The sequence below is a fragment of the Sminthopsis crassicaudata genome, chromosome 1, assembly GCF_048593235.1.
Source record: "Sminthopsis crassicaudata isolate SCR6 chromosome 1, ASM4859323v1, whole genome shotgun sequence".
Classification (NCBI taxonomy): domain Eukaryota; kingdom Metazoa; phylum Chordata; class Mammalia; order Dasyuromorphia; family Dasyuridae; genus Sminthopsis; species Sminthopsis crassicaudata.
Genome location: NC_133617.1, coordinates 699185921 through 699203400, shown reverse-complemented (window position 1 = coordinate 699203400; position 17480 = coordinate 699185921). Strand labels below are relative to the sequence as shown.

General features: G+C 39.7%; 1 protein-coding gene across 10 annotated transcripts in view; it reads left to right on the top strand.

Moving 5' to 3' along the window:
- Positions 1-17178, top strand: part of SLC41A3 (solute carrier family 41 member 3) — a 67767-nt gene extending 50589 nt beyond the window's left edge. For all 10 annotated transcript variants that reach the window (XM_074283794.1, XM_074283802.1, XM_074283797.1 and 7 more), the window contains 5 exons: positions 566-710; positions 4511-4590; positions 8422-8556; positions 9654-9802; positions 16412-17178. In XM_074283794.1, coding sequence (XP_074139895.1) covers positions 566-710; positions 4511-4590; positions 8422-8556; positions 9654-9802; positions 16412-16621 — 719 coding nt within the window. In that variant the 3' untranslated portion in view covers positions 16622-17178. The remainder of the gene's footprint in view (positions 1-565; positions 711-4510; positions 4591-8421; positions 8557-9653; positions 9803-16411) is intronic.
- The last annotated feature ends 302 nt before the right edge of the window (positions 17179-17480 follow it).

Here is a 17480-nt window from a genome sequence, read left to right as displayed (position 1 = left end):
TATGTGTGTATGTATATGTATGTGTGGGTGTGTATATATATATATATCCCTGATCTACTCACTACCAAAGGATTAATCATTATAATAAAGAACAAAAAAGGAGAGAAAAAAGCATTCATCAAAACTAATATACCAACTGAGTCTAGCATATACTATATTTCATACCCATAGTCTCCTATCTCTGCAAGAAGAAATTCATTTTCTCAATTCTTCTCCAAGGCAAAATTTCTTAAACGTGATCAGTCAGTCAACTAGCATTTCTGACTTTGTGCTAAGCACTGGGAATTCAAAGAAGGGTAAATTAAAGCCCTAAGTTTTAAATCTAATGTGAGAGCCATCTAAAGTAATAATTATGTACAATTGTGTACAAGACAAGGAGAAAGCTGTGGGAGCCAAGAGGTAAAGTGAGGAGTAATCAGGAAAAGGCCTTAAATTTCAGATGGTATTTATTAAATTCTACTCACTGGGGTTACAAAGATAGAACGAAGGGAGCCCCTGCCCCCAACAAGCATTTCTTAAACTATCACATGTTAACTTGGTTTATGTCTCTCCTCTCTCTTGCCAGACAAATATTATCTGTTCCTAGGAATCTGCTTCTTTTTCTTCTCCCTGATCCCAATGTGGATTTCCATAGCAAAGCAGAGTCCCTCCATTACTGAAATCCTGAAGACAGGCTGGTTTCCCATCATCATAGCCATGTTGATTAGCAGGTAAGAACAAGAAAAAACCCATGTACTCTATCTGGGGATTGGTATTAGGAAGAAACTCTCCCCAAATGAGAGTCCCATCACTAGTATTGAAACACTGGGGATCCTCTCCCTGATCCAAAGTATTTAAAGGATTGGCCCCATGGCCTGCTTTGGCCAAACAACTGTATTAAATAAATTTTCATAAAAGCTATTACTGCATTTAGCATACTTATTGGGTCTCTTTGCAGATTAGAATTTCTATTTCCCTCCTCTTCATCCTTCTCCTCCAGTCATGTGAATAGTTTTATGACTTCATTTTGACCTTATTTTTTTGTCCTAATAATTGAAATCAATAGAAAATTTAAAGTTTAATTAAATTTAAATTTAAAAATTAAAAATATTGGAATTAAAAGTTTACTAGCATAAAAAACTTAATTGAATGATGCAAAATGCCTTTGCAGTGATTCATGGAGAGAACTTGGGGATATTCAGCAGGGAAAAGAAACAACTCAAAGTGATCTGGAAGACTTAAGAGCAGACTTCAAGTATCAAAAACTATCAGAAGTATAAGACAAAGAAACTGATCATCTATTAAGCACTTACCTTGTGCCAAGCATAAGGAATACAAATACAAACAAGGCAATCTCTGCCCTCAAAGAGCTTACATTCTAAAGGGAAGACACTATAGAAAGAGGAGATGGAAAACTGGGAGCAGGAGCAGGGAGAGTGAAGTAGAAAGTAACCACATAGGGGCAAAGGAGGTGAAGAAGAGTAAAATGAGCCAGAAGTAAAGTAATTATGGAAGAGATCCCTGGAGAAATGGTCATTCAGATTTCTTCAGCCAGACTTTGAGAACTTAGAGCAATCGATCAAGTGGCAGCAAGGTAGTTTATCCCAGTTTGAGTCAACGGTGGCGTGTGACAATTGGGACAAGGCCAGCATGGTCTGCTGCTAAGGGAAGTGGTAAGTTGCCCATCCCTAGAAGCTGGATGGCAAACTGTTGGAGATAATTGTGTAAGGGATTCTCAAGCAAAGATGAACTGGGCTAAGTTCGTTATAACTCTGAAATTCTGTGACTTTATGTGCATGATTTTACAAAGAACATATTTTAACTGAAACCATAATCAATTGTGGTGTGAATTCATAGAATCCACAGAATCCCAGAGGTAGGAGGGGCTTTAGATGATTCTCTCCTACAGTGTTCTCCACAAAGAGTTACCTACATTGGTACCTTGGATGAAGAGGAACTCATGATCTCATAAAATGGTCTGTTCATTATTGAATAGCTCTAATTATCAGAGAGATCTACTTATTTATGAATTAAATGTATACAATATATGTTCATTATAAAAGTAGCTAAACATAACAAAACCCAGAAAAAATAGGGATCTTGTGTTTAAAAAAAAAAAAGTAATCACAATCTCAGTATGAGCCAAGAAGGTGACTTAATTGCTAATTAAAAAAAAAAAAAAACAATAATAGTAGGCTGTATAATATGCATTTCAAGGAAGGAATGCTATTCTCTTCCCTGATCGAGGCCCATCTGGAGGGTTCCCTTCTCCTTTGGATATATGTTTTCAAAGAAACATTCATATACAGAAGAGTGCTCAGAAAATAGTAGCTAAGAATATATATAGCAGCCTAGATTTAAAGCTTATTTTATAGATAAGAAAACTGAGGCAAAGGGGAGATTAAATCCAGGTCACACAGGTAATAAACATCATAAGAGGAATGATGTAAGGACATGGGAATATTTCCATGGAGAAAAGACCACCTACAGGATGGGGCAGGTAAGCAGTTGGTAGATGGGTGAATACATGTATTTTCTTCACATACTTGAAGGCTATTCACGTGGCAGAAAGATTTCACTTGTCCTACATAACCTGGAAGTTAGAATCAAAACCAATGGGCAAAATTTCCAATGAGTAAGATTTCTGCTCAATATAGGGAAGAATTGACTAGCGATATCTGTCCATCACAGAACACACTTCCCAAAAGCTAGTGAGTTTCCTGTCCTTGCAAACATCTGAACAAAGACTACGTGATGGCCTCAGGGGTATGTTCAGACTCTAGCATAGTGAGCTCCAAGGAGCTCATCTACCTCTGCTGTCCCTTAGAGCTAGGACATTAAAGGCATGTGACACTATGGTAATGGAAACTTCCCTGAAGGTTCTAATTGTCCACAACAACCAGTCCCCCTATTTTAGGATTGCAAAGTCAAGGATGGAGTAATTGGAGAGCTAACAGATTATATTCTAATGCCCCTTGTTCCCTGAGTTTCATAATAACAGAAGAAATAGTACAGAGTTAGTATGGTGAGATTGAAGGGGCACAGGGACTGGAAATTCAGTCCATTCCTGGGTGACCTTGAGCAAATAATTTCCCTTCTCTCCCTCTATAAAAAGGATTGAACTTGAATGCCCCTTGCATATGTTTTATCCTCCTTGCCCATTCCATTAGAGGATAGCTCACAAAAGGGCATGATTAGTAAAGGTGCCTAGTCCATTGAGGTATGGGAAACCTGTTGCCATTGACATTGAAATGATATGGCTGGTGTTTTCCATCCAAAGTATATTGGGATTGCCTTGGATCACCAGTAGTGACTATGCCCTATTCCAGTGACTCAGGTTCCCACTCTTAAGACTTATTCTCAACAATTCCAGTTCTTTCTCCCTCACTCCTCCCAATATTCAATCAGTTCTCAAGTCTTTTCTTCCTCTACATCATCTCTCCCACATGTCTCTCTCTCCATTCAAGTGGCCATCAGCAGAATGCAGGCTTTCAGTCCCTCCTAAATGGACTCTCACAGCACATTCCTGCTTGCTCTCCTTGCATGCAGTTTTTCTAACTCCTGTTCCACATAGCTGCCAAATAAATGTTCCTAGAGCCCAGATTGGACCAAATCTCTTCTCCATCTTTGCTGGCTCACTCACTCTCGAGTAAAATAAAAGTTCTCCTGGCATTCAGCACCCATTATGATCTGGTTCCATTCTTGCTTTCCAGGGTGATTTCATGTTACTTTCCTTCTTATACTCTACAGACATATCATTTCCTGCCATGGGTCTGCTCAAATTGTGTGTCTTCCTGGAATCCCCTTCCTCTTCAAGTCTCTCTCAAAATCTCTAGCCCTATTCAAAGTTTAGTTCCAGTGCCATCTCTACTAACGGCATTTCTTGATCTTGGTTCCCCTCTAGTTGTTAGTGCCTTTTCTCTCAAAACTCCTAGAACTAATTCCTGTTAGTGTCAATCTCTTAAAATTACCTTATATACATGCTGCTTGTTAGTGATTTATTCTCAGTAAAATGCAAGCTGCTTGAGGATAGGAACTATTTTTTTTTCTTTGTATCTCTGAGAGCTTAGCATGGAGCCTGACATATACAGCATTAAACACTTTTTAAAAGCTTGCCAATTGGGGCCTTTAGGTGGCACAGTGGGTCAAGCACTGAAGTTAGGAGGACCCGAGTTCAGATTTGGTCTCAGACACTTAACACTTCCTAGCTGTGTGACCCCGGGCAAGTCACTTAACCCAATTGCCTCAGGGTATTGGGGGGGAGAAGTTTATGAATTGAATTTCTAAAAGAAATGAGAACTGAGCTAAGGTAAATAGAGAGTGCAAAACACATTCTAGAGACATTGTGAAGAGCCCCTGAACAGAACGATAGATTTCTATCTCCAATGGAAGATGAGGCTTTCCAGGCAGGCTGAAAAGTCACTATATATGATAAAGTAGTAGCCAGAAAAACATCTTAGTTAAAATGCTAGACATCCCATCCCTCGGGTGTACAAACAGTCTGTAAAATACATGTTTTTTTTTCCCCCAGTCTCGGCGGGCTCATCTTCAATAAAACCATAACTCAGAAAAAGATGATCGGCATGGCTGTCTTTACTCCAGTGGTGAATGGTAGGTGAGCTTTTCTGTTGATCTTACTAAAGAAAGTGAGGTTTCCCCTGAATTGGGGAGCTACCACCTTTCTCCCCCCCAGGAGTGACTGAACAGTGTCAATGTGAGTTGGCCTGCTTCTCAGTCTGCCTCCACATTTCAACCAGTGCTCAGTGACTTGGAGCCAGTGCTTTAGCTTCCACAATGGAATTAAAGGGGATTGTCCTCAGTGATCCCTGAGGTCCCTTTCAGTTTCAGGTTTGTCTCTTGTAGGATTCTAGTTCTTCCAGTGGAATATAAGTTTCTTAAGGGTTGGCTTCTTTCTTTGTATCCCTGGTGCTTTGCAGTAACTATTATGCAATATATGTTTGTTGATTGATTAATTGATTTAAACTCTGAAGGGACTGTGGTGATCATCTAGTCAAGTCCCCTCAATATACAAAAAGGAAAATTGAAACATTAAAAAATCATCATTTGGTCTAATGTCACATATGCATAATGTAGGAGAGCAGAAATCTTTGTCATAGATTTAGAAGTAGGCAAGAACGTGAGAGATCATTTAATCTACTGGGGATAACTAGGGGGGGGGGGGGTGACATCGTGCACAGAGCACTGGATCCAGAGTCAGGAAAACTCCATTTCAAATCCAACATCAGACACTTGCTAACTGTGGCCCCAAGCACTTACCTTCTGCCTCAACTTCTTCATCTAAAAATGGGAATAAAAATATTGCCTCCCTCTTGTGAGAATCACATGAGATAATATTTGTAAAGCATTTTGCACAGTGTCTGGCACACAGTGGACATTTAATAAATGTGCCTTGATTTTTTTTTAAAGTCTGGTACAACTTTATTTTAAAGAGGAGTAAACTGAGGCCAAGAGAACTCAAATGGCTTGCCCCAAAGAGATAGGAGTTAGTGCCCAGCAGAGTCAGGGCTTGATATGCAAACCTTTGACTCCATACCTAGCATGTTTTCTTTCCTGACTGTTCCTTTCACCTATGAAACTTCTGGTCCTGTTTTTGGACGTCACAGTCCTAATCAGAAAATCCTAGACCACTTTCTCAACCTTTTTTAATTGCACAAATAAATCCATCTCCAGCCTCTTGCAGGGACTGCTTGTGCAGAATTTCTCTTGATCTGGGGAGGGATAGGGTGACTGAAGTCAGAGACTTCCTCCTGATTCCATTTCTCAGTGCCTTTCTAAGATACCCCATAGTAGGAACTAATCCCCAGAGAATGAGTTTAAGGGCCTAGCCAAAGTGTGGCATTGGATATAAATGTCATTATAATGGCAGAGGTGTCAGACTCAGAGCTAGAGATTGCTGCCAGACCAGATTAAAGTATAACTGGGAAATGTTCAACACAATGTGGAAAAATACAATAAAGATAATGTTAATCTGTGATTTTCTACCATCAGTAAACCTTAGTTTAGAGATCTGTTTAACATCATTGCCTTAAGGGATTTGGAATTTTCCTTACGGAATTAGCAAGATCTGTTCATACTTAGTGGGATCTTAAAAAACTATTGGATTGGTCACCTGGGGCCTTTTTGGACCTCCGAGCACCCAAGTTTTATAGGGTTCTTGGGCAGGAGCTTAACTTAAATAGTCCCTGCTTGTTCCCAACTGCCATAACCCTTGTAGGATGAGACCACCACATGAGAAAAGGAGCATTCCTTACAATCCTGCCCTATTTAGCAGTCCATGTCTATAAAATGAGTTAAAGCTAATTGGCTCTCAGCAATTCTCCCATTGGCCAGGACAGAATTCCTTGGAAAACAACATTCCATTCCGATTGGGCCACATCTTCCATAAGTATCACTAATAAGGGTTATAGAGACTTGGAGATTACCATCTCTTTCCAACTTCTTTCCAGACTGATTTTATTGACATACTCCACCCTATAAGTTTTTCATTCCATCCAAAGTGACTTAGCAAATTCCACATTCCAAACATCTCCCACTATGGTGCCTTTGCATAGGGCCTTATCCCTTGGAACCCTTGCCTCCCTTAGGATTTCATTTAAATATTGCTTCCTATAAAGAAGCTTCCCCCCCCCCAAGTCTCCAAAAGTTAGTGCTCTCCACAATTATTTTGTACTCAGCTGCCTACATGTTGCTTCCTCCTAATAGAATGAAGGATTCCAGAGGGAAAGGATTGTTTCCTTTGTTTTATCTGTTTCTCCAGGGTATGTACATAATGGTAAATACTTAATAAATGCTTGTTAAATTGAATCAAATTCACCCATTCAACAGGTTGTTTTTTTTTTTTTAACTTCTTTTTACTAGGCTCTATTATAGTGATGGATGGATAGATAGATAAATAGAGATGAATAGATACATAGAAAGATAGATATAGAAGATGGATGATGGATGGAATGATAGATATGTAGATAGATGCAAAAATAGATAGATATACATGATAGACAGATATAAATACATATACATGGATGTACGGATGGATGGAAAGATATGTAGAAACATAGATAGATGGAAAAATAGATAGATATAGATGGTAGATAGATATAAATACATATACATGGATGTACGGATGGATGGAAAGATATGTAGAAACTTAGATAGAAGGAATAATAGATATATAGAGAGAGATAAATAGACAGATGGATGGATAGATAAATGTACCCCTTTGGGGGATACAAAGAAAATATATTGTTGTTTTTCATTCATGTCAAATTCTTTATTATCCCTTTTGCAGTTTTTTTTTTTTTTTTTTTTTTGGTAAAATACTGGAGAGATTTGCCATTTCCTTCTCCAGCTCATTTTACAGATAAGGAAACTTAAGACAAACAAGGTTAAGAGACTTGTCCAGGCATTGATACATTGTTGGTGGAATTGTGAATACATCCAGCCATTCTGGAGAGCAATCTGGAACTATGCCCAAAAAGTTATCAAACTGTGACCCAGCAGTGACCCTTTGACCCAGCCGTACTACTACTGGGCTTATATCCCAAAGAGATTTTAAAGAAGGGAAAGGGACCTGTATGTGCAAGAATGTTTGTGGCAGCCCTCTTTGTAGTGGCCAGAAACTGGAAACAGTGGATGCCCATCAATTGGAGAATGGCTGAATAAATTGTGGTATATGAATATTATGGAATATTATTGTTCTATAAGAAATGACCAACAGGATGATTTCAGAGGGGCCTGGAGAGACTTGCATGATCTGATGCTGAGTGAATTGAGCAGGACCGGAGAGCGTTGTATACTTCAACAACAACACTTATATGATGATCAATTCTGATGGGCGTGGCCCTCTCCAATGATGAGATGAACCAAATCAGTTCCAATAGAGCAGTAATGAATTGAACCAGCTACACTCAGCGAAAGAACTCTGGGAAATGACTATGAACCACTACATAGAATTCCCCAAACCCCTATTTTTGTCCACCTGCATTGTTGATTTCCTTCACAGGCTAATGGTACACTATTTCAAAGTCTATCAAAATTCTATCAATTCTTTTTGTACAGCAAAATTGCTGTTTGGACATGGATACATATATCGTATTTAACTTATACTTTAACACATGTAACATGTATTGGTCAACCTACCATCTGGGGGAGGGGGTGGGGGGAAAGAGGGGAAAAGTTGGAACAAAATTTTGCGATTGTCAATGCTTTTAAAAGGGTTTCCTAACAGCTAAAGAGAAGGCTTCCTGAAAGAGGTTTTCTTATGCTGGGTCTGGAATAATGGGAAGGCTTAAATAGTTAGACAGACAGACAGACAGACAGACAGAGGGGGAAAGGGAGAGAGGGGGGAGGGAGAGAAACAAAGAGAGGGAGAAAGAAAGAAAAGAAGAGGGGGAGAGAGTCAAAGTCCACTTTCTTGTCTTCTAGGTGTTGGGGGTAATCTAGTGTCCATTCAGGCCAGCCGGATCTCTACATACCTGCATTCCTGGGGTTCTCCTGGAGTCCTGCCACACAATATGAGGAGCTTCTTCCCCAATCCTTGTTACACTTTCTGCTCTTCAGGTGAGAACAGGTAGATCCCTATATGATCAAATTGTTGGCTTTAAAGTAATGAGTCATTGGTATATGACTTCATGGGTAGGTATAGACCTGGGAGCTCAGCCATCTATGACATGCTATTTTGCCTAAGACTTTGTTCCCTCCATTTGACACTCCTCCATTCCCCTTTCAGTGCACACTGTCGTCTTCTAGACTACCAACAAGTCTTTTTGCAGGAAAAAGGTATAAGATTTATCATTCATATTTGAGTATAAAAATAAATTGCATCTTGTCCAGAGATGCCAAGAGGAGAAGAACTGGGCGCAAGACTTGAATTCTTTGGCGGACAAATTCTCAACCTTTCCTTCTTTCTGCTACATCAGACTTCTCACCTGAAAGATAAGATATTGGATAAAAAATGAATTAATAGATAAGGAGCTGGAAGGGACCTTAGTGGACATTGGATCCAATCTCTTCTATTAGAGTTGACAAAACTGAGGCTCAATGTGCCTTGCCCAGGATCACAGAGCTCCCAGCTCCTCATTGCCTAAGGTGGGATTCTAGGTCTTCCTCTGAGCCCAATGTTCTGCCCACCACACGGTGCTGCTCCAAGGTCAAATGGAAAATTGTGGAAATTGTAGGCATTTCAGCTTGGATAGAAATGCCAAGCCCCACCAAAGCTCTGATTCCCTTCTCACCCAAGTGTACCAGGGCTTGGTGCTGGTGATCATGATGGGAGTAGAAGAGAGGGAATAGCCTCAGGTCTTACCCAAAGATGCTGCTGTCTTCCAAGTAGAGTTCAAAGGCAAGCCCCACTCCGCCCCCTGAAAGGTAACTTGCATAAGATCATAATACAGGTAGTTATGGACAGAGCCCTGGCAAGAGCACAGACCTCCTGACTACCAGAAAACACATTTTTCTACTTTTGCTTATTGTAGCTACACGTTGAATCCTGCACTGAATTCATTTCTTCTAATACCTTGGTGTATTTCCTGTAAGAATGTTTTCCTTCCTCACCTTATGTCATCTAAAGTTAAACATGCTTGAATATGTCTGTCATAGAGCTCATCATCCAGAAAGGCAGCCTCAGGGCCAACCTTTCTGTCTTGTCTTCCTTACAGATATCAACTCTGTGTCTTCCCGAGTCCTGCTATTCCTGGTGATCCCTGGGCATCTGATATTCCTCTACATTATTCATCTGATAGAGGGAGAGGTCATCAAAATACATTCACTGTTTGTGGTCTTTTATCTGGTTGCTGCACTGAGCCAGGTAAGGCTTTGGGGGAGAGGAGACTAGCAAACAGAACTTCAGAAAAAGGTCTGAGGACCTGAGTGATCTGCAAGCTCCATGTGAATTCATGACATGAAGCCAGAAAAATGAATTCATTCCAAGTCTGGGTCACAGCGAAGAATGCTGCTCAGAAAAGAGAAGGAATACTGTCCACTGGTCTGGCTAGGCTACATTCAGAATACTGTCTTCAGAGCTTGAGAAACTAGAGTACTGGTAGATCTAGATGAGAATTGTGCCCGATGTGTGTGATATTAGAAGTCTTCCCAGATCTCTGGCACTGGGGAAAGGGTTTTCTTTCTTTTCAAATTATTGTAGAGTTCCTTCTCTGTATTTGCCCCTGTTGTATTATGCTTACCTCTGGCAGAATGTCAGCTTTTGAGGGTAAAGATGAGAAGCAAATGGCATCTTGATGTGAGATGTCCCAAAGCATAATGGGATGTCTTAGGAGGTCATAGAAGCTTCTCACTGGTGGTCCCCCTTCAAACAGCATCTGATGACCAGTTGTCAAGGATGATACAGGGGTGGGCTTTTTCTAATATACATTAGACTAAATCAAGACTTCTTAGAGTTTTTACATCAAGAATATAGTGGACTTTTAATATATATATATATATATACATATACATATTATAATAACTATGTCAATTTATTTGGCTTCCTTTGTATTTTATTTATATATTTAAAACAAAATTCTAAGAAAGGATCCATAGGTTTCACTAGACTGCCAAAAGTGCCCAAAAAACCAAAAAAGCTAAGACTCTGGACCTGTGGCCACTGAGTCCCTTTGAACTCTTCTGTGATTTTGTGCTTATTGTTATACATCCTGATGGAACAGTACAAAAGGATGACCTGAGTTTCAAGGGAGATGAGATTAAAAAATGTTGGAAGGACAGGGTCTGGCTTGCTCTTTGGAATGGGCCAATCAGATACCATCATGCTAGCTCAGACAGCCATTACAAGGGCTTCCAGTGACGAGCTTCCAGGAACAAAAACTTCAAACTAGCCTATTCCATTCCCTAGAATTTACATTGGATTCCTTTTTTTTTTTCTTGCTGATTGATAAAGTATTTTTTTAAAATTTCAGTAGTATTTTATTTCTCCAAATATATGTAAAATATACTTTTCAGTATCCATTTTTATAAGACTTTGTGTTTTGAAGTTTTCTCCCCTTCTTTATCTCTCCCCTTCCCAAGAAAGCAGCAATCTGATACAGGTTATTCTTTTAAATATGTTTCTATGTTTGTCATGTTGTACAAGAAAAATCAGAACAAAAGGGAAAAAACTAAAAACAAGAAAAACAAGCAAACAAAAAAGTGAAAATGTTTGATCTACACTCATTCTCCATAGTTTTCTCTCTCTCTCTCTCTGGATGTGGATGGCATTTTCCGTTCAAGTCTATTGAAATTGTCTTGAATCACTGCATGGTTGAGAAGAGCCAAGTCCATCCCAGCTGATCACATAATCTTCTTGTACAATGTACAAGATGTACATGTACAATGTTCTCTTGGTTTTGCTTATTTCACTCGGCATCAATTCATGTAAGTCTTAAGTTGGTTTTCTGCCCAAATGCCTCTTGGCCACCCAGTACAATGAACACATCCTGAGTAAGGCCTCATTTGGCAGTTCCTCAGATTTATAGAAGCTACTTCACTTGTCTAAGAATCTTCTTCTAAGAAGAATTGCTCATGTTTAACCAATGTTAGATTTCTTGTCCTCTAGGGGAGGGGGTTGGGGGGGAGACAGAAAAATTTGGAAGACAAGATTTTGTAAGGGTGAATGTTGAAAACTGTCTTTGTATGTATTTGGAAAACTAAAAAGCTATTAAATTTTTTAATCTCCTTTTAAGGACTGTCCTTCCAAGGTAGAATATTATTTGATCTGAGAAGTTCTAAGAAGATGTATTCCTGAGGCAGCTGGTGGTTCAGTAGATAGAGCACCAGCCCTGAAGTCCGAGGACCTGAATTCAAATCTAGCCTCAGACACAACACTTCCTAGCTGTGTGACCTTGGACAAGTCACTTAACCCCAATTGCCTCAGCAAAATAATAATAATAATTATAACAATAATAATAATAATGTGTATTCCTGGAACTCAACTTGAAGCTTATGACCTCAGACATAATTTCTTGAGTTGATGATCCCCTGGCATACTCTAAGTCTTGTTTCATTAGATTGGGTGAGATGCTCCTTGAGGGAAAGAATCATTTTGCCTTTCCCTAGATCCTCAGTACTTAGCACAGGGATTAACATATAGAAAACACTTAATTTTGGCTGTTAGTTGCTAGGTACTAAAATCTTCCTTGCCCTCTCTTACCAAGCAAGTGCTTTTGAATTCCACCAAACAGACCCATCCTAAAGCTTATAGACTGTTTATTAATTGTTCTCCAGACAAGATTTCACCTTCCATACTTGGGTCACCTGTGACTTCATCAGTACGGTGGACTTCTGGTATGTAAATGACCCCCATCAATACAGTATGTAACAATCTTAGACAATTGCCAGGAGAAGTTACAATCACATGGCTACCATGTGTCCCGGGTAAAATTTGAACTCACATCTCTAAGACTACCCTTCCATCCAGAAGCCACAATATTTCTTGCGCTATATTATTATTCAGTCATTTTTCAGTCATGTCTGACTCTTCACAAACCAGTTTGGAGTTTTCTTGGCAAAGATATTGGAGCGATTTGCCACTTCTTTCTATGGCTAATTTTACAATGAGAAAACTGAGGCAAAATGATTTTTTTTGTGAATGAGAGAAGTGACTTGACTAGGGTCATACAGCCAGGAAGGTCTGAAGTCAGATTTGAACTCAGGGCTTCTTGACTCCAGGTTGGGTGTTCTATCTACTCCAGGTTGTGTCATCTATCTATCTTTAACTCCTCATGCCATACACCTTCCTAAAATACAGACAATACTTCTCCCCTCATCCAAACACATACCTCTTTTCCCCTCTTTTCCCCCTTCTGTTCTCCTTTCCCTTTCTCCCTATCTCTTTTCTTTTCCCTCATCATTACCCATCCTTCAAGGTTGAGTTCAAATACTACTTCACCATAAGACTTTCCCAGCTCCCCTCCCTCAGCCAGAAATGACCACTGCCCACTCTGTACTCCCATAATATTCTAATCTCTCATGTTTACTAATAATTCATATGCTTATTTTATCTGTCTTAAGGGACAGTTCTTTAAGTTCTTTAAAAACGGGGACTGGATTCATTCTTTTTTGTCACCCATAGAACATAATGCAGGATTATGCACATGTTAGATACTTAATAAATGCTTTGAAAATTGAACTGAATTTTGTCTCTACAAAGAGTTAGTTCCATTGTGATAATTATTAATACTAAACAAGTCTTTACTGGATATATATATATATATATATATATATATATATATATATATATATATATATATATATATATATATATATATATATATATATATACACACTTAGCCATCTAATACTCCAGGAAAAATCATCATGGTCCCTGCCTTCCAGAAGTTTATAATCTAAGACACAAAGCATATACCTAATTTTTTTAAAATAGTAATTGCTGAGTTTTGTGATATAGCGTCTCAGAGGAAAGGAAGACTAAACTAAGCTAAGACAGTTCAGGAAGACTTCGTGCAAGACTAAGGGCTTCATTGGGGGTAAGATGGTTATAGGGAGAGACAGAAAATAAATGGGAAGGGCATTTCAAGAGAAAATGTGAATTAGGGTGAGCAAAGACCAGGAAGCTTTTCATACGGGGAGAGTGAGGAGACCAGCCAACCAAAAACGAGATTCCAGGTCACAATCCCTCTGGGGCAAGAGTCCCAGTTAGCATGCATGATTGCTTTTTTCATGTAAAGGTCATGGAACCAAGGAAAATATCACAGTGAACCCTCTCCAGCCTGAATGCTGCTTAACCAGATTTAAACTAAGCCAGAATTATGGAGAACAGCTGCCTTTTCCCCCTCAGGAAACTTTTTCCCCCCTAAAGCTGCTCATAATCATGGAAAATGTGGATCAGTTGTGGCCACTGCTCCATCTGGCCAGGACCCAGAAAACCCACTCCTGACTTGAGGCATCCCCATCCCCTCACCCCCAGCTACAAACAGACTTTCTCTGAGAATCCTAGGGACATCCCAGTGTCCCTGCCCCAAAGCAGGGTATCAGCAACCCTTCTCCCAAGTAGGGAAGAATTACCTCCAGAACTGACCCCACCAAACATGAAAAATCCCATGATGCAACAAAGTTGCTGCAGAAGGGAGCATTTAATGGCTGAAGTAATTAGGGCTTTTACCCTAGCAGGGGCCTGTTGCCATCATTCCTGAGTGTGGGCTTCAAATATCTGTAAGAATGGCTGGGTATGGAAGGAGTGGATTTGCCCTGTGTGGTTTCAGAGTCCAAAAGTAGCCTCAATGAGATTTCTGGACTTGCAGTTCAAGGTCCTGTGTTCCAATCCTCACCGTCACTATGTGACTCATCTCCTACCCCTCCCTCAACCTGTTTTCCTATCTGTAAATGAGACTATTAGAATAGATAGCCTCTGCCTTCCAGCTCTAAATTTGTATTCTTAAGTTCTAAAGAGATAAAATATAAGGAAGACATTCTGACTATCCCAGTGGAGCTGTCCAGCAATTGAATGACCTGTCTTGGAAGGGAGAGAGTTCCCTGTTATTTAAAGTGTTCAAAACACTTGCTGGGTGATTTTCTCTGAGAGAAGGAATTCCTACCCTGGGAGGACAAGTGATTGGATCCCTTGCAGCTCAGACTTTTTGATACTAATACTCTGAGTCAAATAGGTATAGCGGAAAGACCACTAGACTTACAAGTGTCAGGCTCAGATCTTCCATTTTCTACCCGTGCAATATTGAAGAAGCCCCTTCCACCACCTGAGCCTCAATTTATTTCTTTTCAAAGTGGATGTTAAGGATCCTTCCATCTTTAAAGTGCTGGTCTATTTAAATGCACTTGGACTGTAGTTCAACATGTCCAGCGTAAAAGTGTCTCCCCCAAAGGACCCTTCCCTCTGGCCAAGCTTCTCTCAGGTTTCTAAGCTGTTCCCCTTCCCCCATACTCTGGTCAGTCCCACCCCTACCTCTCCTCTTTTTTTCTACCTCAGACTCTTTCTCCACTTGGAATGCTCCCCACCTCCAACCTTTGTTCATTTAAATTCTTTTTATCCTTGAAGATCCAGTTTAAGTCCCACTTTTCCGAAAGACCCACCCTGATTACTCCAAGCTGTGCTGATGTCTTCCTTCTCTGACTTTCTATAGCATTTAGACCCAACATCACCATTTGTAGCCCCTATCAATGAATCAAAATGCATTTGTATGGTGAACATTTGTATGTATGTTCCTAGCTGCATGCTATAGAAATGCACATAAGATGATAGGATTATGCTACAGGAAAAGAAGAATAACTTGAGTCCCTGATTACATCCTGTCATAATCATTCAACAGATACTGTGTGTCTACTATGTAGGCACTGAAACTGATAGAGACAGTAAGAAGAGCACTGCATTAGGAGTCAGTATATCAGGGTTAATCCCTCCTTTGCCACTTACCACATGTAAATATGGCATATATATATATATGTATGTATGTATGTATGTAAAAGAAATTCTATTCACAAGTGTCCATCTTTCCTTTAATCTTTCCTTGTAAATTGTTTTGTTCTCTGCTGAGCACCTTATTTACTTTATTCTCTTTTCCTCTCTTCCCCCCCCCCCACCCCCAAGCAAACTGTAGTTAAGAAAAGAATTTCTTTTATCTTCTCACAGCATCAAATCAACCAACAAATATTTATTAAGCCCCCCCTAAATTCCAAACACTGTGTTTGTTTTTTAGGATACCAAAACTCCTCCCCAATATGAAACAGACCTTGCTCTCAAGGACTTTGCATTCTATTCAAGGAGATGGGCAAATATATCTAGGATAAATACAATGGAGTTAGAAAAGCAGTAGCCAAAGCCTTGGCAGTTGGCAAAGGCTTCATGTAGAAAGTGGTACTTCTGTTGTAAGGACAGTAAAGACTTGTTAATTGTTTGAATTTTGTTTCTATAAAGTGTAAGTTCTGTATACCAGACCTATGGTCTGTAAGCTTGGAGGATTATGTTTTTATAATTGTATTTAAGTATATTTTCTTTCCTTAGTCAAGTCACCAAATACTTAGTAAGTGCCTACTGTGTTCTGGGCACTGTACTTTGTTTTGTTTTATGCATTTTAGAGTATTATTCTGAGAAGAGGTCCACAGACTTCATGAGGTTGCTAATGATTTCTGTGACCTAAAAATATGAGGAACCCTGATCTACACCAACCTTAGTTATTCTCAGATGTTACTGGGGTCCATGACTTAAAAGGCAAGGAACCCCTGGCCTATCACATACCAATTTTAGCTGCTGTTCAGCTGCTAACAGGTTCTATGACTCTAAGAACACCTGGTTGATAAGCAACTTAATTGTTTGGATTCATTGCTCTCTTCAGCTTCCTGACAATATTCTTCTCTATCTCGCTCTCTGGTGACCCCAGATCCTGGACTGACTGTACCCCACCTTATCCCCCAGCTAAGGCAATAATTCCTCTATCTGTGTTTCTATCCATAGGTGCTGATCCTGCTATATCTGGCAGAGATGTTGGTGAGGATAGTATGGCGCCAATCCCAGGATCCTGACAGTTACAGCATCCCTTACCTCACTGGGATGGGGGATCTGCTGGGGACCAGCTTCCTGTCACTTTGCTTTCTCTCAGACTCCTTCTTCTCTGACAAGATGTCTATGAAAAATCTCAACATGGTAGAACCTGGGCTTCCTTAGAAGTGAGGCAAGACAACCCAAAACATTTAGTTCTTTGGTCTTTACCATGTTTAGAGTCCTGAAAGCAGAGTCCCAACAGTCAGACGAACAGGATTTGGGGGCCTCTTCTAACACTCTCTGCCAAGATTACCTATGTAGACTCATGCATTCTTACCTGGTAACAGCCCAGAGCATGTCTTGCATATGCATGTAGGTGCCAGTGTAAAATGGGCTTCCCGGTGGGAATGGCGTCATGGAAGTGCCCAGCATGCCTTTGAGAAGTTACACAAATGAGAGGGATGCTGCTCTGGCCAGATGTCTTGGCTCCCCCTCTCTCAATGACAGTGCCCAATTTGGAGATCTTCAGAGCTGCTGTTTAGATCTATTCCTAACCCTTCTGCGGCTATCCTGCCCCCCCACCCTAAACAAAGCACTTCTCAAGGGAGCACAGCCCTGGGCCCAACCAAGGGCACAATGTCTCTCCCTGTTTCAACTTATTTCATCTCAACTTTTCCCCAAAAAACTCTGTTAGAAAACTCAGTGTTTAAAAAATGCAGAAGTAAATTATGTAGAATTTATTTGTCTTTTGTCTTTTATGTCATAACAATGGTTGGAGCTTGGGTTATAAAAAGTCAGTAGAAACTTTTTGAACTTTTTTTTTCTAAAGTACTTCCATATTCATGATCATATTTGGTCTTCCCTTGATAAGTTGGGAAAACTTTATTATCCTTATCTTATGGAAAAGAAAAAAGACCTGGGATACATGATATAGAGCATTTCTTTTTTTTTTTTTTTTTTTTTTAATTTTGTCTTATGGTTTATTTATTTTTTTAACTGTCAATTTTCCTTTTTATTTATCCATCATGGACATGTATCAATG